The 25,802-nt window shown below is 43.0% G+C and overlaps 1 protein-coding gene across 18 annotated transcripts in view; it reads left to right on the plus strand.

Moving 5' to 3' along the window:
* The window catches only part of Spats2l (spermatogenesis associated, serine-rich 2-like), a 173,868-nt gene that overhangs the window by 112,351 nt on the left and 35,715 nt on the right, over positions 1 to 25,802 (plus strand). For 14 of the 18 annotated variants that reach the window (XM_006244992.4, XM_006244990.5, XM_063267193.1 and 11 more), the window contains 3 exons: positions 1,073 to 1,319; positions 15,849 to 16,055; positions 17,345 to 17,480. In XM_006244992.4, the coding sequence (XP_006245054.1) occupies positions 1,073 to 1,319; positions 15,849 to 16,055; positions 17,345 to 17,480 (590 nt within the window). The remainder of the gene's footprint in view (positions 1 to 1,072; positions 1,320 to 15,848; positions 16,056 to 17,344; positions 17,481 to 25,802) is intronic. The other 4 variants (XM_063267195.1, XM_063267196.1, XM_039083630.2 and 1 more) reach the window with 1 other exon arrangement.

The following is a 25,802-nucleotide window of genomic DNA, read 5'->3' on the forward strand; positions in this document are numbered from 1 at the left end:
AATAATCGCAGAATGATTCTGGAGCCTCGGGCTGCCTTAAACATGCTGGCAACAATTCTTGCCATCTCCAGATTGCATTGTCGCAGAGGTCCATGTTGGCTCTGCCTTATGCTTCCTTTTCATGTGTAAGAGGCTTCTCCTGGGGAGACACAACACACATCTGTTCACCCCAGATAGGGATCCCACAACAGACTCTAGTACAGAGGTTTCCTGAAACATTCCATTCATCTAACTTGGTGAACCAATGGGTTTTATTGGAATTACTTACAGGAATATGGGTGAGGGGTTACTTACAGGACAAGAAATGACTCAAAGACGGCTGCACCACCAAAGCCCCTCCCAGCATGGGTGACAGCTCACAAAGCTGGGAACCTGCAGCTCACTGCACAGCCCACAGGCAGCTCAACCAGCTGGAGAGTATCCTTTCCAGGCACCTCAGTTGGTCTCTGCTTTTTCCAGGCTGCACGGCTTGTCTCCAAGTCTTAGCAGTTTGGCAGATCTGAGGGAGACTCAGAACAGTATTGTTTACTCTCAGAAAGGAGACCACATAGTGTATCTGATGAGTTTCAGGGACTTCCTGTTCTTTGTTTACATTCAGTCTTAAGGAGCTTCCTGATGAATGGAATGTTTCAGGAAACCTCTTTTTGCTGTAGATAGCCTCCTTTATTCCTGTCAGTCCTCCCTTTTGGCTCCCTCCTCAGATAATGGAACCTGAGTGTTCAGCTGACCTCCAAGTCCTGAACTGCTTCAAGAAGCAAAAGCTAGTTCTTAGTATGGCCAGTTCTTTCAGAGTTGTTAGTTTTCTTAAGTTGCTTAAATTACCTCTCTGCTATTTAAGCTATTGTTACTGTAGTTTTTTTTCCTTTCAAATTAAGGAAATTTTTTGTTGCCTACAACTGCAAGGTAAAAAGTTGGGACAACTTCCTTTAGAAGCACAATATTTAGATTATTCTGGGTATGTAAGAAAGATGTGCTTTCACCCGTTCTATTGAAACCCAGGTGTCAGAATGATTGTCTTGTCAGAGCCTCTGCTAAATGTCAGTACTGTTTTCCTATTTGTTTCTCCCTGTAGAATAACAAAAGAAAAAGAAGCAAATCCAAGCAGCATCAAGGCAACAAAGATGCTAAGGACAAGGGGGAGAGGCCGGAGGTGGGGCCCCTGCAGCCCCAGGCACCACTGGTACAAAATGGTCACATGAATGGCTGTGAAAAGGACAGCTCATCCCCTGACTCTGCCAGAGAAAAACTGGCCCTCACACCACGTGAGAAAAAGATCTCAATACTGGAGGAACCACCAAGGGCTCAGCGTGGGATCACAGGTTAGTTCTTAAGTGTCGCTTACTTAGGATGATGGGTACAGCAGAGGGAGCTCCTGGAAGCAGTGGCTGTGGCTGCTGCTACACAGGATGGGAAAGCCTGAGCACCCAGTACGTAGATACCACTGAGTCCTGAAGCCAAGGACTGGAACAACAAAGGCTCAGAGAAAAGCTTTCAGTCTGCCCCAACTCGGAGCACCCATATTCCCCCTCAACAGCCCTATAGTTCTGTTATTGTCTACTGATTCATTTTCTATGCCAGTGAAAGAGTGGGAAAGCAGGAAAAACAGGTGAAAGCTGGGAGCTTCTCATTGGATCAGCCAGAAGCAACCAATGAGGAAGCACACAGTGAGGCAGAGGGAGCTTGGGAAACTGAAGCCCAGCTACTCCTGGATGTCTAGGGATATTTAAGTCTCTCAAAGGTCTTCCCTCCCTGACTTAGCTTTGGACAGTTTGAAGAAGGCAAGATAGCTGATTGGCTGATCACGTTGTGGAAACATGTCCTAATCCAGCCTTGAACTTATTGAGCCAGTCCCTCAGCAGGGACACTGCTGGCAGGAGAAAATCCTACAAGACCTTTGTTTTAAGTTGCCAGGCATTTGTCTCAGGTTTGGAGGGTGAGGAAGGAGCCAGTCATCTTTGAAGGTCACCATCCTTTTACCTAGTTACTCCCCTTCTCCCTTACAGCCCCTTCCCCTCTCCTCTGCCTATCAGATACCTGTCTGACTCCCAGTCCCTTAGGTCGAGTGCATATTAGGATCTCGGGTGACAGGGCAGTGCTAGTTCGAAGAGATACTTCACCTAGGAAAAGGGAAAGACAAGTGATGATGAATGAAAATGTTACTAAGTTCTTTCCTTGGACTAGATTATTTTATCTCCTTTTGGGTGGTGGAATATGGGTTAATCATTTATGCTGCAGCTATAAATTAACTTCAGAAGTCTACTTATGTGTGTATATTATATAGACAATGTGTGTGCAAGTACGTAAGCTAGTATGAAGGCCAGAGGATATTGTAAGGGGTGTGTCCTACCCTATACCTCTCCACCTGACCCTTTGAGGTAGAACCTCTCAGTGCCTCAGATAGAGCCTCTCACTGTACCTCAAGGTGAGCTGACAGCCAACAAGCCGAGCTATGCCCTCCTGCTTCTGCTCACCATGCACCCCCCACTACACACACACACACACACACACACACACACACGTGTTTAGCTTCTCCCATTGGTTCTAGGGATTTACACTTGGGTCCTCATGCTTGCACAGGAAGCCCTCCTACCCATGGGCTGTCTCACCAGCCCCAGAAGGCTCCTTCATAATGTACTGTCTGTGTCTAGGTATGTCCTTTCTTCTCTATTGGCCTGTCTCTTCTTCTGTAATTTTCTGTAAGAAAGAATGCTGTTCTGGTTTGTTTTCTACATGCTGAACTACAGAATGCCACAGACAGGAAATTAAAAGCAATAGAAGCTTCTTTGGCTCATGGTTCTAGAGGCTTGGAAATCAAATGCTGGAAAGAAGAGATGAGAGTGTTGAGGGGTTAGACTATTAATCCACTGCTCTAACACCTGTAATCCAGCCATGAGCATGGCATCCTCATGATTCAGCAACACATAAAGGCCTCCTTCTCAACACCCAGTATTAGGAATTAAGTTTCTAGCCCTTTCAGGAACCCATTCAAACCATAGCTCTCAATAATCAGGGCCTACTACCCCATGGTTATAACAAATCCTAAAAATAAAATGTATTTATGATGTAACCTGCCTAGAAACGTAATTTCAATAAAAATCTAAGAAAGGCCTTTTTGACTAGGTGAACTAGGAGGGCTTATAAAGTGACCAGATGTTCATACTTACTGTGTGTCACCTTGTACTTAAGATAGAAAAGACAAGATCCGGTTGGATATTATGGACAGTGTTTCTCTATATTTAATATATGAAGAAAGCGTCAGTAAAAAATATATGTATCTGTGAAATCTTTGAGAACACAGCTGCTACAAATGTAGTCTGATGGGGTGCTGGGTACTAAAGCCAACACCAGGAGGGCTGGTACTGGCCACTCCCAGAAGATTCTTAGTGGAGCACCAGATGCCCCCATAGATTCTGAAAACGACACCCGTGGTCTAGGCGCTGTGGGAATCACTCTGATATTCTCCTGGCAAAGACTGTGGGCATACTGGTGAATTTCAGGTTTGGAGAGCAAGGATGTCACCTCCGTGTGAACAATTGAGATGCCATAGATTGGTGGGTGTGAAGAGATCTAGGGACAAGGTGATAGAAAGGACAGGGAAGGTTGAGAAGCAGTGAGGAGAGCTTTGCCCAGCACCCTCATTCACTCTGCCCCTGTTGCTAATATGACAGTGTTACCCTGTGACAAGCCAAGAATGAGTAAGATAGTAGCCCTGCCTAGGATTTCAGGCCAGAAGACAGACAGACTGACACACAAACAAAAGCTCACGGTGGCTTGTACCAATGTGGTGAGGAGGCACCAGGTCCCTGACACTCTGTCACACTAGTAAGTTTTTAAATTGCTCTTCCAGCCCTAGCTTGCTTCCAGAAACTCAGTGCCAAAGAACTCCACCATACTGCTGTGGTCAGATCATCCTTCTTATTGGCTGGATGACACTTTTTCCAAACCAAGCATTGACCGCAATAAAAATAGCCTAGTCATTTTGCATCCAGATTCTCCAAGAATTTTTAATTTAGTTTTTAAAAAAATGTTTTTTGATTTATAGTCAGGGCAGGAGAAAGAAATTAAATAATCGGATGGCAGATTCCCAACTTTCCTTGTTACTGCTTTCACACAAATTGCTTTCAAAATCTAATTACTCAAGTCGCTGTTTTGATATCAATCATAAACTAAAAGCATAGCAGATACATTTATTCACTTACTCATAATTTTTGCCTCCGTCCCAACACGATTTCAGTAAGTTCGTCAAGTAATTGGAGTAAATGCGAGGCAGAAGCCCTTCAGCTCATCGTGGGGAGCCAAGGGTAGCCCTACTCACAGTTAAGCAACCCCTGAAGCTGTTCTCTATGCAAGGGGCCTTGTAAGCCTAGCATGAGCCTTTCTGTGAAGAATTCTTGGTTGTACCAAATGTGGTTCCCGTATCCTTTTGTCCCTGCGAGTTTGACCTGAGGGCCTTATTTGTCAATGCCCTTGGTTCCTTGCAGATCTTTTTGTTTTATGTAAGTGTTCCTCATGAAGAATGAGTGGCAGGAAGTCATTAGGTGTGTTTGTACAAGGAGGGGAGCCCCACTGGGCCGACCATTAACTTCATGAGCATCCCACACACTATGATCATAAATTTTAAAACATGTTTGTAACTGGTTAGGTCTTTATCTTCCAAAGATAATAAAGGTTGGTGCCAAAACTGTGAAATGACTCTGAAACGCTTGTTCAATCCGTCAAAAATCCTAGGCCCATTAATAGATGAATCACAGGTTAAGGTCAGAGCTTGTATGCTCTACATGCCATTTGTGAAGAGGAAGAATGAGACAGACCCTTAAACCCTGTTTTTGTGGGGGAAACCAAGGCTCCTTGAGTAGAGAAGTCAAGGAAGTAGCTGTCTCTTTACCTTCTGTAGTTGGCAAAACGTGACTCCCTTAGGTCCATCTAAATTCCAGTGCAGAATTAATGCTAAATCCAGGAGCTCTCTAATTCCTATAAATATTTTTAAATGTATAATTGAAAAATTAGAAAAAAGTAATAGTAACAAAGTCATATAATGATATTCCGTGCTTGAGTGGGTTCCCAGCGTAAGCCTGAAAGAACTCTCCAGGTGACTTGTGGCGGTGCATTTATTAGACTCTCAGTAATGAAACTGGCTCGACAGAGTCTGCCTTGAATGCCGCGCTAGGCAGGAGACGATAGACAAGTGCAAGGCCTGTTTTATCCTTTATCCCACCTTGGCATTCGGGATCTCACTTTCTAAAAAAGTCTTAACCAGAATCATTATGCTGGCACGGGGGACAGTTAGCTTTAAGTTACGATGTATGCAGGCAGCTAAGAGGTGTTAGTGTGACTTCCTACATGAGAAATCACCACCCAGAGCTCTGTCGTTCCTGCTGTAAATATAATGCTGTCAGTTAGGCCAGCACTGTGTCAGCATGTAGCTTGGAATTCGGAGAGTATGCTTTAAGCCTGAAAGTAGGGCTTTTTTTCTTTTTCTTTTTCTGTTTTTCTATATTTCAGAACTTTTAAGAACAGCTCAGATTAGATATTTTACACAATCCAATCAAAACCATCCTGTTTTCAAATACTAAGCCAGGTGAAGAGAAGACAGAGGTTCCTTTTTTACTAAAAGCAGGACTAAAGATAGTCATTTTTACCCTCTAAGGCCTCCAGTCTAAATGTCTAAACACCTTGGAGTCCAGTTTCCCCAAACCTTCCTCCTTCTCTGTTTTGGGAGGCTCAGATTGTGAGCCTTATCTCTGTTTGGACCAAAACAGGAAATCACTCTCTTCTCTGTCTTTCTCCAGCTGGACACATGCCCACAAAGGAGGGGAGGAGCGGGAAGGTGGCCACCAGCAGTTTCCCTCTTGTTATAGTCTCTCATCCTTAAAGCTTTCTGGAAAAGCTTCTTTTCCCGTTGGTCACAAATGGACGGCTCCCTGCTGTTTGCTGGCCTCCCTAACTCAGAGTACAGTCTACCCCTTATCCATGTCTCTGCTGTCCTATACAATACAAACTCTGTGAGGGGCTCGCGGTCACAGAACTGCCTCCTTGCTCTCAATGCGGAATAAGCCAAACAAGAAAGATGGGGGCTTGTTATTTTATGATGTGACTGTTTGCCCCCCACACCCCCTTCTTTGTGCTTGCTGCAACTGCAAACACCTCAGTGCTGTTTTGTGTTTCCAGGCACATTTTTTTTTCATGTTACTATTGGCAGGAGCTCCAACATGATCTCTCCAGCTCCTCTAAGCCCTGAGTTGGGCCAGAGGATTAGAAGAGATCAACAGGAAAGCTGCTAGCCTAGAACGTTCATAATGAAGCTGAGGCCGTGAAGTCAAATGACATAATACACCATGAACAAGACCCAGGGCCTAGCAGTGGAAAGGTCTGGGTTCAAACCTCGGTCTTGTTCAGTTCCTGGACATGTGACCCTGGAAAAGTTAAGTGCTTTGCATTTCACCTTATTCCCCTGCAAAACAAAAACATCCAACTGTCCAGGGTTTGGGTGAGCAGTAAATGAAACTTGTAATGTGCTTGGCACAACGTACCTAGCAGAGAGGCCAGCACCTTAGTCCATGAGCACATATGTTTGAGCATCTAATGCACGTTGGGTGTTTTTATACGGGAGATGAACCAGATGACCATGCTTTTGCTCCTAGGGAGTTTATGTGCTTTGTTGGATAGGGAATGGATGGATAATAAGCCAGCATGAAACTAAGGTACCAGGATGATTAGAAATCCCAAACAACTTGAAGGCCACCTACCTGAAGGCATGGATGCTGTGTGGCCAGGATACAGCTAGAGCATCTGAAGAGCCGATGCTGAAGCTGAGCTCCAAGTCCCTCAGCGCCACATACCAGGTTGTGGGGGCCCCAGCAGCCAACTTTTTTTCTAATTTAAACTTAGTCCACAACTTAGAGAAGCCTTCTAATTATAACCGTAGGTTTTTGCGATCTTTAAAAAATTAACGATTATAATACTTTATAGAGAGCCAAGATGGTGTACTCGCATTTGAACACACGTTTCGTTATTATTTCGAAGCACATAATTGCCTTTTGGGTTCCTCTTTAATATTTCATTGCCTAAGTTCTTGGTTCATTTCCATGTAGCGTATGCATCAGCCTTCGCCTCTGCTTGCACAGCACTGAACTGTGCAGGTAATTTCAGGAGGTGCCTTCAATTATATTCTCACTGACCTCAAATCTCTGCTTTCGTTCCCGGGGTGGTATGGAGCAGAAATGGACACAGACAGGCCCTGGCTGTATTGGTCTCAGGCCACAGGACACCTAATGCCCTTGACTGCTTCTCTTTCCTGAGCAGGCGAAGCTCAGAGGCGTCTCTTCCCTTCCTCATTGGCAAAATGCATCGTATTCCGTCCATCAAAAACACATTGTGTTGCTACTCATCTCTCAGTAGCCTGCCTCCAGAACTGCCACTCACGCCTTGAAATGGTGACTTTGGCATGAACACAGAGAGAAGGACGGCTTTCAGGAAAAAAGTTTTAATCTTTTTTTTTTAAAGCAAAGCTTTAAATTACCCTGTCAAATGCAAAGAGAGTTGAACTTGCCTTGCAAGGAACTAAGACAGTGGCGTGCGTTTGATTCAACATGTCTGTCTTCCACCTTTGACAGTTGGGTTCATTGTTATCTACTATCTTTTAATTCATGTCTCCAGTCAGAACATCGCCCGCTGTGATGGCCTCCCAGGCGCTCGGGGTTCATGGGAGTTGGGTGGAATAACAATGCCTCTGCACATTTGCTAAGGAAATGTTGAAAGGGCAGAACTGAGATTACATCCGAATAACCTGTGTGTTCTGGGTCACTCACCCTGCCTTGCAGATGTTGTGGAGGTGGGAGAGCTGGCGCTCGAGAGACGTCCTCCTGTAGGTGCTGCAGGAAGAACTTTCCAGCAGTCTCATCACTAGACAGTCACTCTGTGATATCATAAAGACTGCTGTCTGTGCCGGTCATGCCACCTCCCTCATCAACCTATTTGTGAAGGCTTACAGCTCAAGTCACCAAATATCCTGTCCCCCACTGTCCACAGTGGCTGCCCCACTGCTGAACCTAGCCAACGTCGATCCTTATTTTATCTTTTCCTTTCAGCGGTGTGTAGCATTGTTTATTACTGTCTTCATTCACCTTGGCTTCTCCGGCACCGCCTTTTTATTTTCCCTGTGTTTTTATTGCTTTGTCTCGGTTTCTTTGAGGGTCATTCTTTACCTGGTGGTTGGATTGCTAAACCTCATCAAGGCTTGGCTGGCCCCAAGTCCTTCATCATGTAAAGAAATAGTCTCTCCTTAGATCATTGGACCCCAGCCTGGCTCTAGCTGTGTCACATGACTCACTCGTCTTCCTAGCCCAGCCTCTTCTCTGAACATCGGGTTCATAATCCATATTTTCACCTTGACATTTCAGAATGCTTCAGTGACCAACTCTTGATCTCCATTTTAAGCTTGGCTGTCTTTGAGTTCAGAATCCATGCAAACCAGAGGTCTAGGGAACACTCAGGACAGCTCCCTCTCTCCATTATCAGCGAGACCTGCTGATTTTCAAACCCAGGTGCTCATCGCATCAATCTGTCTCACAGTCTCTACCTCTCCATTCCCACTACTACAGAATGCACTCGGGAAGCTCCCGCAGCTCCTCGTTCTCTCCACATCCTTCTGCAAACTGTACTCCTTACAAAACACAAGTTCCACCTCCATGAATAGAAGGTCTTTCTTGTTCTCAGATCTCAAGATCCACCATGTTCTGGACCCTGTGTCCTGCTATAGTCTTATTTTAAGTTGTTATATTTTGATTTTTACAGATTCCTGTAGAGTCTGTGTTTCTGTATTTTAAATTACTTTGTCCTAATTGAGGAAATTTGGAAAATTCCCTTAAGTAACTTTTACCTCCCCAAATCAACCATGGTTAAATTTCATTTCAAACATTATTTTAAGGCACAGATAATTTAAATAATTAGGCAGCATGTGAATTTCTGTGTTCTGCTTTTACTTAGCGTATGAGCATTACATCATATCATTAAGTATATGTTAAGTCATTTTTTCCTCAGGCTATCTCATCTCTTTCTTATGAATATAACAGACATGTAACACAAAGGGTTCTATTAGAGTACAGCCACATTCAACATTCAACATTCTGCTTCTTACTTACCTATTTTTCTTTAATTTTGTATTCATTTCTCGGTAATTTCATACATGAGTAAAATGTATTTGGAGACTTAATAATTATGTGTCTGTATGTGAGTCTGTTCCAGGCATAGGCACATGAGTGCAGGTGCCCTCAGGTCAGCAGAGGCTGTTGGATCCCTGGAGCTGGAACTACAGTATGTTCTAAGCCACCCAATGTGGGTGCTGGGAACTGAACTCTGGTTCTCTATAAGAGCCTGAGGCCTCTCCATCCCCAAAGACAATGAATTCAGAGCACACTCTCTTTTCCAGACCTTTAGTTTCTCCCATAGACCACCTACATATCCCTCCCAACTTTATGTCATTTTTAACAACCTACTGACACCAGTTAGTGCTGGCTGTGAGTGTCAGGTCCCCACTGGATCATAGACAGCTGATTCTGAGCCACACCACTGAAGAAAACTGACTCTCCTCTCCTCAGCGGTCATCCATTGCCAAGAGTGCCTCGGCCAGAGTGGGGTCTCACCCATAGCTGCTGTGAGTTCCTGAGTGCAATGTCCTGTTAGGTCCAGAAGGCATTATCCCTAAGCAGCCATTCCCAGCCTTTGACTCTTGCAATCTTTGCACCTCTTCTTCCACAGTGCTTCCTGAGCCTTGCAGGAGCTGTGATATAACTGTCCCATTCAGGGATTAGCTCTCTCCACAGTCATTTACTCTCTTTCTGTAAGCATTGATGAGTCTCACTACAAAAGGAAACTTCTCTGATTCGTCAGAAGACCATCTTTATTAGCATATATTAATTATATAAAGTCATGTTTTTATAGCATTCCAATGGCTGTTTTATTTTTATGAATCTTTTAAGTGTTTCTAAATGGTTCTCCATGTGGATTCCTTCAGTCTCTCTCTGCTTTGAGGAACAACACTGTAGTGCACAACTTCTATGGAAAACTGTTATTATTTTCCAGGTGCTGTAAATATTGGGTTTAAAAAGAGTGTGTGTGTGTGTGTGTGTGTGTGCGCGCGCATGCGCGCGCGCGTGCGCGCGCGCCCGATTAAGTTCTTAATACATTTCTGTTCAGAGAGGTTACATTAATCTCATTGTTTTTTAAAAACTGATCATTTCTTAAGGTAATTTGTAATTCACTTACTATAAATATTTAAGAACACTAAGATCAGATACCAAAGAATTATATTTGTATGTAGTTCTCAATTATATTACTGGTCATCATGTCGTGCTGTTATATTTATTTAAGTGCTTTTAAGAGAGTGTACCGTGCTTTGAGTGACACAGACATTAAGAACTTTAAACCTAATTTTATAACAACAATGTTATGCTTTGTTTATTGACTTTTCCAGATAGAACTACTCCAGCCATTAAGCATGATCAGATAATGTGCTATATTGGAATCATCTCTGGGATAGATTCTGAACTCATTTTAATGGGTTAAAATAATTACTGTAGGGCTGCTGTCTTTACTACATTCCTTGAGGTTAGATTTAAATTGTCTGTGTACTTCCTATTGTCTTCTTATGAAAGCATCAAATTTACACACACACACACACACACACACACACACACACACACACGCACACACACACACAACCCTAAAAGCTAGAGAAAAGAAGGTTTTGAAAATTTAAAATTTGATTACAAACAAGGTTGTTCATACATTGTGAAGAATCCTATAATGCAAGCCCATGTGTCTGTACTGGCAGCAGTGGGTAAGTAAAGCTGCCCTGTGTGCGGGTCATATTCATGAAGGAGCACAATGTCTATTGAAAGGACACTGCTGTGACAAACTGGCACCCCGACCTTGTAATCCTTACCACAATCTCTATTTTGTTTAATTTTTATACTTAGAGAAACTCAAAGTGGTGGATATGATATAATACCAACAATCACATTAAACATAAGTGGACTAAAATTCAATTAAAAAGTGGATAGTGATGGAATAAATGAGAAAACCCAGATATATGTGATTCTTGTGAAAGGCAAAGATAGAAGCAGATAAAAATAGACTGTAGCAAAGCCACATTGTGCAAAGAACCAAGTACAGTCGATCGGTATGGCAGCATTAGCACTGATTGCAATACAAGAAATGCTGACAGAGCCATTTTATAGCAACACATAAGTCAGTATGTCAACAAGAGTTCACAATTCTAAAATTAATTACAGAGCTTCAAAATCTATGAAACAGCATTGATAGAACTAAAAAAGATAACAAATCCATAATAATTGTAGACTTTTAATGCTATTTTCTTACTAATCGGTGAGACAATTAAACATCAGTAAGAGTTTAAGTTTAATCAATACTATGGACTAACTTGATTCCTAGAACCATATACTCAGCATTTCAAGAACATCTGGCATTTTCAACAAAATAGACTAATGAATAGGCCATAAAGTAAGTCTATAGATATGATTTCAATACTATTATGAGATATCCACCAGAGAAGACTACACAGACACAGGTTCAAGCCAATACAGTCTTTATTAGCCAGCCAGGTGTTCAAGGCCTAAGTGCAGTCCTAAGCCTTTCTAGGGATGGGCATTTAAGCACAAAAATCAAATCTTGGGTTGGCACACCTCAGTCAGCAAGAACAGTTAGCCAGAAGCAGAACTATAGAAGCCAAAGCAAGGTTAATGCATTTAGGGTGTTTCCCAGAACTACTAACTTGATGGATTAGGGCTTCAGTCTCATTTTGGCAGGGCTTCCTGCCTATGCATATGCTGGGTTCTAAACCTGAATGTTCTTCCATTATGGCATGAGTTGTGCTAAGATCTGGGGGCCCTATTCTATCTTATTTTCCCCATATTCTATTATGGTAACAAATATTTGGGAATTGAAAAAAATCTAAATTTTACATACCAAAGCAAAAGAAGTCTAAAATTACCTAGAAATAAATATTTCTAAGATATTGATATTTATGACCCCCAAACTAAAACAATATCAAGATAATTTTAAAGGTTCAAATAAATGATGTGGTATATCATGTTTAAGGATCAACAGATTCAATAATGATAAGAGACCAGCCTCTCCTCAAATTGATTTATAGATTGAGTACTAATTCAACTAAAATTCTGCCAGATTTTTTTATTGAAATATACAAACTGATTCTTAGATTTATATTGGAATGCAAAGACCTGTGACAGACAAAATAACCTTTAAAATAAAATAGATCAAAGCCGGAGGACATACATTATCTAATTCTAAGACTTCTTATCTAAATACAGTGAGCAGGGAAAGACAAATACATCAGCGGATACAACAGAGCCCAGAAACCAAAGCACATAAATAATCAGTTGATTTCCAGCAGGGATGCTGAGGCCTCTTGGGGGAAGAAGGTGGCCTCAGACCCACTAAGCTCTTTCACTCTTATTTTAGCATTTTCCAGTTTACATCTTAGAGTCAAGCGCAGGGAGATGTGACTTACTTGTGCTGTATATAAAAGTCAGAGCTAGCACATCAGGGCCTCATGTGAAGTGTCTGTCGAGCCTACTTAAATCAGACAGCCAAATGAGTCTCAGTGAGTCACGTGCTAGCTGTATTAAGATCTGCTAAGTATTTTTGGTTTTTAAAAAGGGTTCTGGTAAGTGCGAAATTCAAACCACAAAAGTTTCTGGGAGCATCATTAAGATAAATACCTGGAAGAGAATTAAATAAAAACATGTACAGTTTTTAACTGAAATCTGAACAAATTGGCTCTTTCCAGAAATAACATTTCTTTCCAAGATGTCACAATATGGGGGTGTTAAAGGCACAGAGACGCCTACCGGACTAGGCACCCTGTCATTGGAATGGCGCTAGACATGCAGAGCACTGAGGTACTGGTACATAGTCCACTCATTCAGTGTTTGCCATGTAGCAGTACATAGCAAGCACATGATGATCAGCGAGACATGTTCCACTCTGTCACCACCTTCACGCAGACGAAGCCAGATGGCAATAAATGCCCTCTCAAACTAGCAGTGACCGAGCCCTGAGACCCAGCCGTCTCTTTGCTTCTTACAGCTTACTAACCACATTAAAAGGTATCAGGCGATTTCAGTTGGGTAATAGATCTAAATCGGCGTATCTAAATTATGATCATTTCAACATGTAATGAAAATGTATTTATTTGTGCTATGCTGAAGATCCAACCCAGGGGCCTTGCATATTCCAGACAAGTACCACACCACTAGGCTATACCTTCCAGTCTCAATATTTAAAGATCTTTAAAAGTAGTACGCCAAGCCTACAAGACATCAGTGTATGCTTCATATAGATAGCACTTCTCATCTCTATTTGAATAAGCCACATTTTAGTGAATCAGTAGCCACAGGTGGGGAATGACCACCTTCCTGACAGTGTCAGATGCTGAAAGAGAATCATCGTGTCTGGGAAAAGAACTCCCATAATTGTGTTACTAGAAGTCCAGGACTTGTGGTCAAAACGAACATCATTCTGTATAATTCTCTGAGAGAACCCCAGAGTTTCACCACATTTAGAGATGAACCTGCCTAGCCAGTGTACAAATATATGCAAGTGTTTTTTGAGAATTGTAAATACTCCCAATGTTCAATGATTCCTCCAATAATGACTTTTTCAGAAGGCAAAAATATTGCTATTCAAATTTCTCAATAAATATTTGCAAGATGAGTAGTGGAATGAATCAGTAGCTCACATATTATTCTCTGACACGCAGACAAAATATTTTTAGCTCCCAGGTTAATGAGCTCATGTTTATGTACATGCTTGTCTCCTGTTTAAAATTCATTTGTATCTTAACTGAATAATTTTCGTTCTTCTACCTAAGGTCATTATTTACATCAAGCTATCCATCCCCATATTTTCAAGGCTGCAACTAATTTACTATGCCATGCTGAATTTCTAATCCTGAGCTTATAATCGCTCATCAAAACTGAATTTCACCTGTGATTTAGGAAGGGACTGAGTTGGAACCAGTTTGGATCTAGTCAGTGTTTCAGCACAGGGGTTTACAAACTCATCGTCAGGTGGGTCTCCCACCTCCACTCCGGCACCACGACCTGGGGTGCAGAACACTGGGCCCACTGCTCGCTTAGAATCTTGGGAGACAGTCCTTAGGAATTGGTGTGTGGACAGTACCGAAGGACAGTCATTTCACACATAAATTTGGCAACCACGGTCATCATACAGTATAGTTCCACATCAGGGTGACTGATGATGAAATCACACATTATCATTTCAATCAGTCATTACGGGAAGAAGTGCTACTTACGATGTGTATTTACGTACTCACTGCCTTTTCTGTTCACTTCATGCTATACTGTAATTTCCCTTTCAATAAAGGGTCTTTGCTCAGGAAAGTTCCCTTGACGTAATAGGTTATGAATGATGGATTCTACTAGAGTCAAATTATATTTATCATAAATGAGCTAACGTCTAAAATCAAATTATCTAGGACCCAGATTGCATTCTCTCACACTTTCCCTTGGTTTCTGTAATGTTTGTGACAGTGTCGGGAAAGGTGTGCCTTGTTTCTTTCCTTTTCTTTCCTGTGAAATCATTTTAAGTGTACTTTAACTCAATCACAGTTCTGCAGAAAGCTATTGAACCAGACACAAGTACTGGAGCTTAGAAAGTGAATCTGACTGGGCGTCTGCCCTCTAGGAGGTCACAGCCGCAGCCAGGCAGTGGTGAGAGACAGGCGTAGAAGCCTGTGTTAAATGTAATCTATGAAGGCAACCAGGAGCAGAGAGAAGCAGCGGGAGGGTAGATAACTGGCTGAGAAGGGAGGGCAAGGCTGGGCTTCATGGAGAAGCTTGTATGCATATGAGGCAGGGAAACGTAAGAACGTTCCCACAAGGCTGTCCAGGATATAGGGAAGCTCAGAATTTATGGTCTTCTAAATCGAAAAGCATTCTTTCCACTAAACACAGTTTTCTCCATGAACCTGGTCTTCAGAAGCTCACAGGCCACCATTTTTTTTTCCATACTAGACGTCCCATGGTGAAATCTAAAGAGATTTCCTTTGTAGGCCCTGAGATACCTTTTAGTTCACACCAGCAATAACCACACAGGAACCCACCTTTAAACGATGCCAAAAGCAGTGGGCTGCTAATTTATTGTCACACCTATTAAAGCTCTAGGGAAAACCTAATGCTTGGATTTTAAATATAGTTGAGATATTACCATGATGTTTCCTGATTTAATCCCTCCATAAACTAGATGAAATGATTATAGTACCTGTTGTCACTTCATTCTTGCCCGATCTCCAGTCCTTCTGCCTTCATTAATTCGGGATGAAATACCACAAAGCATAAATGGAGATGGGGGAGGGCTTCATGTTTATGGCTTCAATATGAACTCACATTGAAAGATGCCCAAGGTTTTGCTGGAATGGGAGAAAAAGGGGAGGTGGTCAGTCATAGTCATCTCTTGCACGCGTGTTAATAACGTTGCCAGGTAGTTACAAGTGAGGAAGTAGGGCTCAGAGATATTAAATAGCTCGTCCATATCTCTCTGCATGCAGTTGCCAGAGCCCACACAAGCCCAGGTCTTCTGACTCTAAATGCAAGGCCCTCTCTGCAGTCACCTCAACTCTTCTGGGGATTCTATTAAAACAGTTCCTTCAGTGTTTCTCGGTGAAAGGCATTGTTGCCAGCCTATAAATAAAAACCAGGAATAATCTTGCCATTCATTCTCCACCATTTCGCCATCAGTGTTTTAACTTTATCCCTTCACAGCCATTATTTGGTGTTCTCTTACAGAAGGCAGCAGACTACTGCAGCAGAAAATGTCCTTAGATGGGAACCCCAAAGCTATTCATGGACCATCAGAGAGGTCAGATGGCCTACAGTGGTCAGCTGGGCAGCCTTGTAACCCAAGCAAGCCTAAGGCAAAAACATCTCCTGTTAAGTCCAATGCCCCTGCAGCTCATCTTGAAATAAAGCCAGATGAGCTGGCAAAGAAAAGAGGTAAAGTGGTTTCTTTTGCGCAAATGATTCAACATATTCTGCACACACATAAAAATGCCAGGATGGCAGAACTTTCTAGAATGAAAAATGCTGCTTACCAAAGGGAGTCATGCGTGCAATTGAATTTCTCCCTTTTTCCCCTACCATCCACTTAGATGGAAAACGGAAGGCAGATGCAATCCTGCCATGTCAAAGGTCTTGGAGTATCAAAGGTGGAGTCGCCTCCCCTTCTCTGCCCCTATGTGGATGGATGAGTGCTTGCCTACCTCAGTCAGTTACAAAGCAAGTGTTAGCGCAGGACGGAGTAGTGCCTCCCAGGCATATGAAATCTGGGCCTGTTCTGGTAAAGACAAATCTGTAGCCTGGTAGACCTTCCTTGAGAGATGGTCTTCCCTATGTGAACACACATCTGTATTAGAACTTTCAGACAGCCCAAACACTGAACAGTTTTTCCATTTGACACACTGGATTTTCATTTTTTCAAACCTTGGTGTCTTTGAATGGTAATTAGCCTTACAAACAAAAAGGCTAAAATCACTTCTTTGCTGATTCCAAGACGAAATAGTGCCCTTCTGATTCAGCCTCAGTTGTATTTGATTTCCTTGGCTCTGGCTTGACACACTCGTTCCATTTTCTTGAGGGAGATTTTCTTCTTCTAAGAAACGTGTTCTTGTTGAGATAAGGACAGTCTGTCTGCCATGCAGGCTCTCTGCCTTTGGTGAGCGTTATGGGAAACGGGAAACGGAGAAGGAGAGATGGCTACCCAAAGAGATGGCTGTGCAAAGAGCTGCTTTACTGCTGAGGCTGTAATTACAGGCCTGGCTCAGGGCTCTGGTGGGGAGCCAGTATACCTGGCACTCACAGCCCTCTCTAGCCCGTTGGCTTCTCTCTATGTCATTTTCCTGCTCCAAAATCTCTGCTGGCTTTGAAGCATGTGCAGTGGTGTTAACAGAGGGAGCCAGCGGCACAAATGGCCTTTATATTGGAAGAGACTTCAGTTTATGGCAGAACATAATGAGCAGAGGCTCGTTCTGAAGAGCAAAACAACAGGTGTGCTGTATGTGGCCCAGCCAGCGTCCCCTCCCCCTCCCCCAGCCCCCTGAAGATGCACTGTTCTGGGGCTGGGGGTTACTGAACAACCCATTCCCTCTTAACAAAGTTTCTCCCCTGGAAAACAAAGGCCAGGCCAGGTCTGTGTGGGGGGAGTTGCTTGCCTTGTTTTATTTAAGCTCATAAATAAAAGACAGAGTGGTCATGCTCACTTTTATTTTTCCTGGCATCGATTTTAGGTCCAAATATTGAGAAATCGGTGAAGGATCTGCAGCGCTGCACTGTTTCTCTGACGAGATACCGAGTCATGATCAAGGAAGAGGTGGACAGTTCTGTGAAGAAGATCAAAGCAGCTTTTGCTGAGCTACACAACTGGTGAGTGCTCTGGCCCACAACTGTAAATCCACAGCATCTGGGCTCTCCCTGCAGTCTGTAAGAAAAATATCAGATGGAAAAAGTTGTTTATTTGATACGTCAACATCACAGAGCAGCCCTCTCTCTGACTTTTGTAAAGTTCTGCAAACGGGAACATATATCTTGGGAACGAAAAAGAAAAGGTATTTATTTGAATAAGAACTCTGACAGTGTTCATAACTCACTGAAAGTTGAAGTTGGCCTAATAGCACATCAAGAATACAGAATAAAGCCTGAACCAAGGCAGGGAAGAGAAACCTTACATGGTACTGGTACCCATGAAAGGCTAGTAACATGAGAGCAAGTAATGTTACCATTGTTATCATTAAATTTCCCCAGCAAAAGGAAACATCCAGTGACTTTAGTAATAGAACTCCGTTCTTGACATAAACAGGGTGGCTATGATGGCTATGACAGAAGTGGCCAAGGAAAAAAGGATCACTTTTGGCTCACAGAGAGCACAGGCCACCACAGCAGGGGCTTGGAACTATGGCCACAGGAGCTTGAAGCAGCTGGCCACCTTGAGTCCATATTTGGAGAGCTGAGTCCATGAGGGGATGTGGGCCGCTGCCCAGGGTGCCTTCTCCTTTGTATTCATAGTGGGTCCAGGTCCCCAGCCCATGGATGGTGCTGACTGACACACAGTGGGCCTTCCCACCTCAGTTCATCTAAGCTACATAATCTCTCACAGGCATGACCAGAGGCTTGTCTCCTCAGCCATTCAAGGCCCCGACCTGTCAGCTTGACAGTGATTAGTGCTCACAATCACAGAGGTACCCTCATACTGCCTACCTCACTGAACTTCACAGTGTACTCAGTACATCTGCTTTCCTTCTTCCAACAAAGAAATGGTGCCCTGACACATTTCAGGTGTTGCCCTCCCCTCCCTGTTGGTTTTAATGAAAAACATTTCTCTGAGGCCTGGACATTTTCTTGTCTACAGAATTAAGGTGAAATATTTATTATTATATAGTTATTATAATGGGAAAAAATGCTGTGTATCACTAAAGACTCAGCTTTAAATGAGAAAAGCCATACTAAAGACAAAGGAGAAGTTCATAAATGAAATATATCAATATTCCAGAAGATTCACTCAGGCAAAATCTTCTAAGTCAAATTATATTATCATATTATCAGAATCCAGTCTCTTTCCTCCCTCTTACTTTCTTCCTCCCTCCCTCCCTCCCTCTCTTTCTCTTTCAGTATCTCCTCAGTATTGCTTACCTCATTCTTAGACAGACACTTCTGTGACAGCAGATACTCTCTTCTTGGCTTCTCCATAAGCCTTGTCCCCTGAGGGCTAGGCAGTAGTTCTGGGGGGTGGGGGGGATTGCAAAAGCTAATTTTCCTTGGCTGGTTCTGGTTGCATGTAAGTCTTTGTAAAATGATTACTATGGCAAGAGAACTGGTCTCCTCACTGTCTGTTCAAAGTCAAATGTTTCCCACAGAGTGAGCGGTGGGGTGACTCCCAACTCAAACCCACAAGCTGAGACTTGAAAAGCCAGTTATCCAGCCCAAAATCTAGGTGCTCACACCAAAAGAAACAACCCAACCATGGTGCCCAGGGAAATTGTCCCTGATGTTGCCTTGACTTCTCCTGACATTAGAATGTGACCTTATTTTCTGCATATTTTTCCATTCCAAGTCCTTGCTTTGACACCGATGTGCTTTTTAACAGAAACTGTGGAGTTGTAAAAACTAAGGATTAAGCTTCACACTGACTTAATCTAAAATTCATGAATTTTAAGCCATCTGCTACATACAAGATCCCATGGGTGCAGAAGACACCAGGTACCTGACAGGAAACTGTCTCCTTCAGTCACGGCTCAGTCCCTACAGGTCCTCTGAGAGAAGCACATGACCCGTGACCTTCACCCAGCCATGGCACCCACAGGGCTTTCCTCTTGACCACACTGTAGCTAAATTGTTCATAGCGACTCCTAGGACACGTGTGAGAACTAAGGCAAAGATGTTGTACTATTGAAGATGAGAATTCTTAGTCATTTCTAGTTATGTTTCTAGTCTCTCCTTAAGTCAGTTGTCCTGTTATGTCTAGAGCCAGGGGCGGCAGAGTTTACCTGGAAAGGGCCAGCTATAAATCTATTAAGCATCCCAGACATACTGTCACTCAGCTTTGCCTGTGTGTCTAAAAACAGACTCAGACAATGCATCAAGACACCAGGGCAAGGGTGGCTCCTAGTTGTATTTACCAGCGCGGCTTTCAGGGGGTTGGGTCTCCATTGAAGAACTCTGTGCCCCATTCATAGAGTAAATACTTCCTATGCTGGATAGCGCTTCTCCTTGTGATGCCTTCCATTCAGTGACTCAAGCACTAGCTGACCAAGTGTAGCAGTGACCTCAAACCACCCCTCTTCCAGCTGCTAAACCTGCTTTTTATTTACTTAATAATTCTGAGTATCAGTAAACAGCACATGGCTCTCAAGCCATCTGGAAATTGACAACGGATTCTTTGAGCTTTTTACTCCTCATCAACGGTGAAAGTGTAGACAGGGAAAGCCAGCACCCACGGAAGTTGCGTGGGATTTCTCTGCTCCACATCCCCCTTGCACTTGGACCTGAGTGGGAGATGAGTTTTCCATGAGACTTGCCAGGCTCCAAAGTCACCCACAAGACAAAAAGGGCACTCTCCTTCCAAACCAAGGAAGAAAGTATGTGGTTCAACCCTTTGCTATATGTGGCAGCTACCAAGTAAACTCCAGCACTTCTTTTCTGACCAAACCCTTAATAAGAATGATCCCACAACAATTGTGTGCTGATTTAAAAATAAAACCAAATCACCCTTTTAAACAGAACTGTTTATATGCATTTCGACCAAGAAGAAAGCTTTGCCTCTACTCCAAATAAACCTTCTGCTCAGGCAAGACTTAAATAAAGCTTCACTCTTGTTTCCTAAAGGGTGGATCTTAGGAATTTCATTACTTATGAAAAATACCAGGCCACAGAAGATGGGTTTCCCTGTCGACAGGGAAATCACATACCACAGGCAAAGGAGGGAGTTGTGCATCTAGTGCCACCAGTGGCAAACCTTGGCTCAACCACAGGGGGTTGTAGCTTTGGAACACATGGGCCATGTCCTCTGCATTTCCAAAAACATTGCTCATTCTAAACCAGTAATTAACTCATGTGACCCTCATGGCATGAGTCTGTGAGTCCCACTCCTAAGTCCCCTCTCCGGTCCTTACTGTGGATCACCCAGTTCTCCTAGCTCCCAAGTACTCTGGAGGGAAGGGCATTGTGTCCTTTAGGAATAAATAGAGCCTCTCACGTAAAACATTAAGAAAACATTCACTTTTCCACTTTCCGCCACAGTGCCAACTTAAGGACATGAGTCCTGCTTGACTACAGTCTACCAAAACTCCCGATGAGGTTCATGGGAGATGTGATGTTAAGAAGCTAGGAGAAAGTGGCTGGTGCACATCCTCCAGGCTTACTAAGAACACACCAGGGCCAAGTGAGCTGGGTACTTATCCTTCCCAAGCAGGCCGTGAGGAACACTTGCTCAATACAGTTACTGAAGAAAACCACTAAGTAGCTAAAATATAACCCTGGCGTTTCACCAGGACAGGGTCACATGCGGCTAACTGGTCATGGGTAGGGCATTATCATCTTCTCAGAAAGAACTAGGGATCTAGGCAAGTAACCAAGATGACATAGTCCTCTCCCACTTCATCTGAACAAGAACATAAAAAGTCACATCAGGAACTAATGTGGAGCAGCTGGCTTCTCTGCTGTACAATTGGCCTCCTACCACAGCTGGGAAATACTCATTCTTTGCGATCATAGCTGCCAGAGTTAATTGCTTTGTGTGCAGACTAGTCTAGCTTCTCATCGCAAACCCAGTGTATGTGTGTCCAAGCTTATTATGAAGGCTTAAAATGAGCAATAAAACATGAAATTGAAAAAACATTGAGGAAGTATAATAATACTCAATATTTTTTTGCCATATGCTAGGAGAGAAAGTCTCACAAAATAGAGCTATAAAAATCCTGTTAGGTGCTATTGTCAATTTAACATCTAATTAAGAGCACTCTTAAGGAAGATGGAAGCTGGTTGGAAGCCAGCAAAGTAGTGTGTGTACTCGTCAGGGTGGGTGGGGGTGCTAACGAGGTTGTAGAGATTGAGGCACAGAGGGAGCAATCATTTTGAGCTATTTTATTCTAACTAAAAAAAGGCCAGTCATGGCACATGTTTTGTAGCAAGGGGTCACACTGGCCCTGTGTCTTATCTTTTGGTTTGGTTTGGTTGCCGAAGTAGGGCTATAGTCATTACCTTTCTCATTGCTGTGGCCAAAATAGCACAAGAAGCTCCTTAAGGAATGAATGGTTTGTTTCGGTTCACTCCATCATAGTGGGAAAGGCAAGACGTCAAAGCAGCTGGTCGCGTTACCTGTGCAGTCAGGAAGCAGAGAGCTGACGTAGGTAGGTTAGGCTGTAAAGCCTCAAGACCCGCCCCCGATGGCCTACTTCCTCCCACAAAGCTCCACCTCCAGAAAGTTTCACAACCTCCCAAAATGGTGCCACCAGGGGAGAACCAAGTGTTCAGACCTATGATCCTAGGAAGACCTTTCATGTTCAAACCACAGCAGGGGCTGTGTCTAGGCCAGGCTAAACCTGGAGATGAGACATGAGTCCCAGCCCTTGCACACGTCCCCTTTCTCTGCCACTTTTAACTCATTTCTTCCTCCTCTATCTCTTTTCCTTCCTCACAGCAAGGGTCCCTCCTGTGGCTCTCTTCAGGTCAGAGATCCATCCTCACTGTGACACTCTACTGAAGAGGTTACCGTGGTATCCTCATATCCCTTTTCTTCTTTTTATTCATTGATGCTTCCTGGTCTATCACAGTTCATGACCTCATCCTCATTGTGAAGATGGGTTCCACACCCAAGCTGACATACTTGAATATAACAGATGCTCTCTAGAGATTCTGTCCCTTAATCAAAAGAGGACTTCTAGTGTGAGAATCCCAAGTTGAAGAACTAGCTATTTTAAGATAAGTTTATCTTTTACCCACACACCTGAAACCCCCCCTTACCTGCTGCTGAGGCCTTGCTGGTGGCTAAGCAAAGCCTTTCTGCACAATTATCACACTGGTTGGCAGGGTGGCCACATGTCAACCAGATACTATCTCTTTGACATTTTAAATGCTACCATCTTCTCTGGGATGTGCGCCTGAGGAGGACTCCTAACAGGAAGCAGCTGGAGAGGGTCGAGTCTCGGAACCACCTTATTCCCAGGGTTGATCCTTGCATGCCCAGATAGCACAAAATTACCACAGTGTACGTCCTCTGAGCCACTCGAGGCTGAAGCCAAGCAGAACTGTTTTTCTGCTTCAGGAGGTTTACCGTGCAGAACAGTTCTTCTCTTTGGGTTGGTGACAAACCCTCCCTATCACCGTGTGCACACACTCATCCTTTCTTGACACCTTTGCACTGTTCTTGTGCAATGCCTAGAATTGCACCCAATGCTGAGATTATGGTTTTTCTGTGCTCATTTTGTTTTTCATTGTTTTCTTTATAAATAACTTAGTATCTATCTACTGAGAAACAGTGTCTATGAATTAGTAGTTGCTTTTATACCAAACCCTTGTGCATATAGTTTAAACACCCTTAGGGCTTCTTGGCCATCCCTTACAAAGGCAGCACCCCAAACTTACTTCTGTGATCCAAGAAATCTATATCATTTGATTGGTTGGTTGGTTGGTTGGATGGATGGATGGATAGATGGATGGATGGATGGATGGATGGTTGGTTGGTTGGTTAGTTGTTTGGTTGATTGGTTGGTTGGTTGGCTGGCTGGTTGGATGGATGGATGGATGTCTGGCTGGCTGGCTGGCTGGTTGGTTGGTTGGTTGGTTGGTTGGTTTGAGGTAGTAATCTAATTACAATTTGATTTTAAAGAACTGAAAATGCATCACACCCTAAAATTAGCAGACTCAAAGTCTGTACACCTCAGTGAACGTCTACACAGTCAGGCTAGCTAGCCTGAAGAAATTGTGGAACTTCACCCCATATTTTACACTCTCAGTATTGATTGTATTTATATACATTTGTTCACCAAGAGAAAATCCAGACTGAGTTAGAACTAGAAAAATACTCAGCTTTCCTCATTCATGACTCAGGTGTCGATTATCTCTCCATAGCCCTTCCTCTTCATGCAATTTGCACCCCTTTTTGTTTCTGTTTCTTATGTTATACTGAGTCCACAAGTTATACTGAGTCCACATGTTATACTGAATCCACATGTTATACTGAATCCACATATTATACTGAATCCACGTATTATACTGTACACACATGTTACACACTTGCTTACATATATACAATTGTCTTATCACTAGAGTCTGCATGTAAGGGGGAACATGGTGGTTTTCTTTCTGAGATTCTGTACTCTTGATGAATGTTATATATTCTAAATCTAATGCATTTGACATGGCTCCAGGAATGAACCTGAGTGAAGCAACAAGGAAGTGAAGAAAACTAAAGACACAGGCAGATACACAGACAGAAAACTGGGATCGGGTGGACTAGACTCTCCAGAAAAACCCACCATGTCTGGAACTCAGTATGTTTATTATAGAGAGTTGAACAGGAAGGCATGGCTGGTCCATACAGATCAACGAAAAGGCAGGGTTCATTGTATACAGATGGGCCAAGGAGGCAAGGTTAGGTAGTAGGAGTGTCCTGAAGGCAAATAGTCTTCATGCCTTAAACATCCAGGTGGAGAAAGCTATGGTGACAAATCCTGTCCACATCATCCACATTCACACATGGATCAGAAAGAAAGGCTTTCCCTCGGAGCCTCGAATCCTGAGGAGAAGGCTTTGCCATTACTCCACAGGTCTTAGTTCTGGGGTGTGTGACATGGCCAGCTCACTCCTAGCAGCATAAATGATCCCTCAGGACATCTCTCAGTCGGGCTTTTCTGTCTCCTGTGCAAGTCCATCCATTTTCCTGCAAATTTTGAGATTTTGTTTTTCTCTAAGGATAAATACTATCTATATGTGTAAATATACACACACACATACACACACATGCACACACACATACACATATGTATACACACACATGCACACACACACATACACACATACACATATACATACACACATACACATAAACACACACATTCACACATACACATATGTATACACACACATGCACACACATTCACACACACATACACATACACATATGTATACACACACATACACACACACATACACACATACACACACATACACATATACATACACACACATACACATAAACACACACATTCACACACACATACACATATACATACACACACATGCACACACACACATACACACATACACACACATACACATATACATACACACACATACACATAAACACACACATTCACACACACATACACATACACATATGTATGTATACACACACATGCACACACACATGCACACACACATACACATACACATATGTATACACACACATACACACATACAGATACACACACATGCACACACACATATATAATACATATAATATATAAATGCAATATATTATATATATAATTTTCATTGTTGTTATTGCACCAAAATTTCCATCTGTATTGCTGCTTTGTTCACTATAGCAAGAAATTGGTACCAACCTAGTTGCCCCTCAACAGATGAGTGGATACTGAAAACGTGTTTAGTTTTAAATCCAGGTGGTTCTCTTTTGCATCTTCTAACACCTGAACATCATGGATTACAAATCTTGTAGAAGGGGCTACAGCTCTAATGCCAGAGCAGTCACTGCCGCTCAGCTGGTGAATGTCTTCCCTATAGGAGACGTTGGTCTGGCAATATTGACTGTCACATGTTACCAGTTTCTAGTAGCAAAAGGCGAGACCAGGGGTGCTTCTAACCAGCCAGGGATGACCTTTTCCTGGGGTTTTCCTTCCTCCCCATGCTCCTATAACAGAGGCATCTTTGGTCCAAGTGTGGATAACTCAGAGGATTCCCTAATGGAAGAGAATGCAGCATGTTCTGTAGTGTCCCCTTGAGGGAAAGGCAGACTCTATAATACCATGAAAGTCTAGCTTGCAGCACCCCACCCTCCAAAGAGAGTCGGGATACAGGAAGGGAATTTCCCATCACTTCCGTACCTCAATGCCTTCCCTTTTCAATCAGTGGTAGGAAAATATTTTTTTCCATACTGCCTGAAACATAACCCTTCCAGCTACACGTTTTAAAGGTCAAATTACATTTTTGCCTCCTTGAGATCTGAAAAACAAT

The sequence above is a fragment of the Rattus norvegicus genome, chromosome 9 (assembly GCF_036323735.1).
Source record: "Rattus norvegicus strain BN/NHsdMcwi chromosome 9, GRCr8, whole genome shotgun sequence".
In the NCBI taxonomy this organism is placed as follows: domain Eukaryota; kingdom Metazoa; phylum Chordata; class Mammalia; order Rodentia; family Muridae; genus Rattus; species Rattus norvegicus.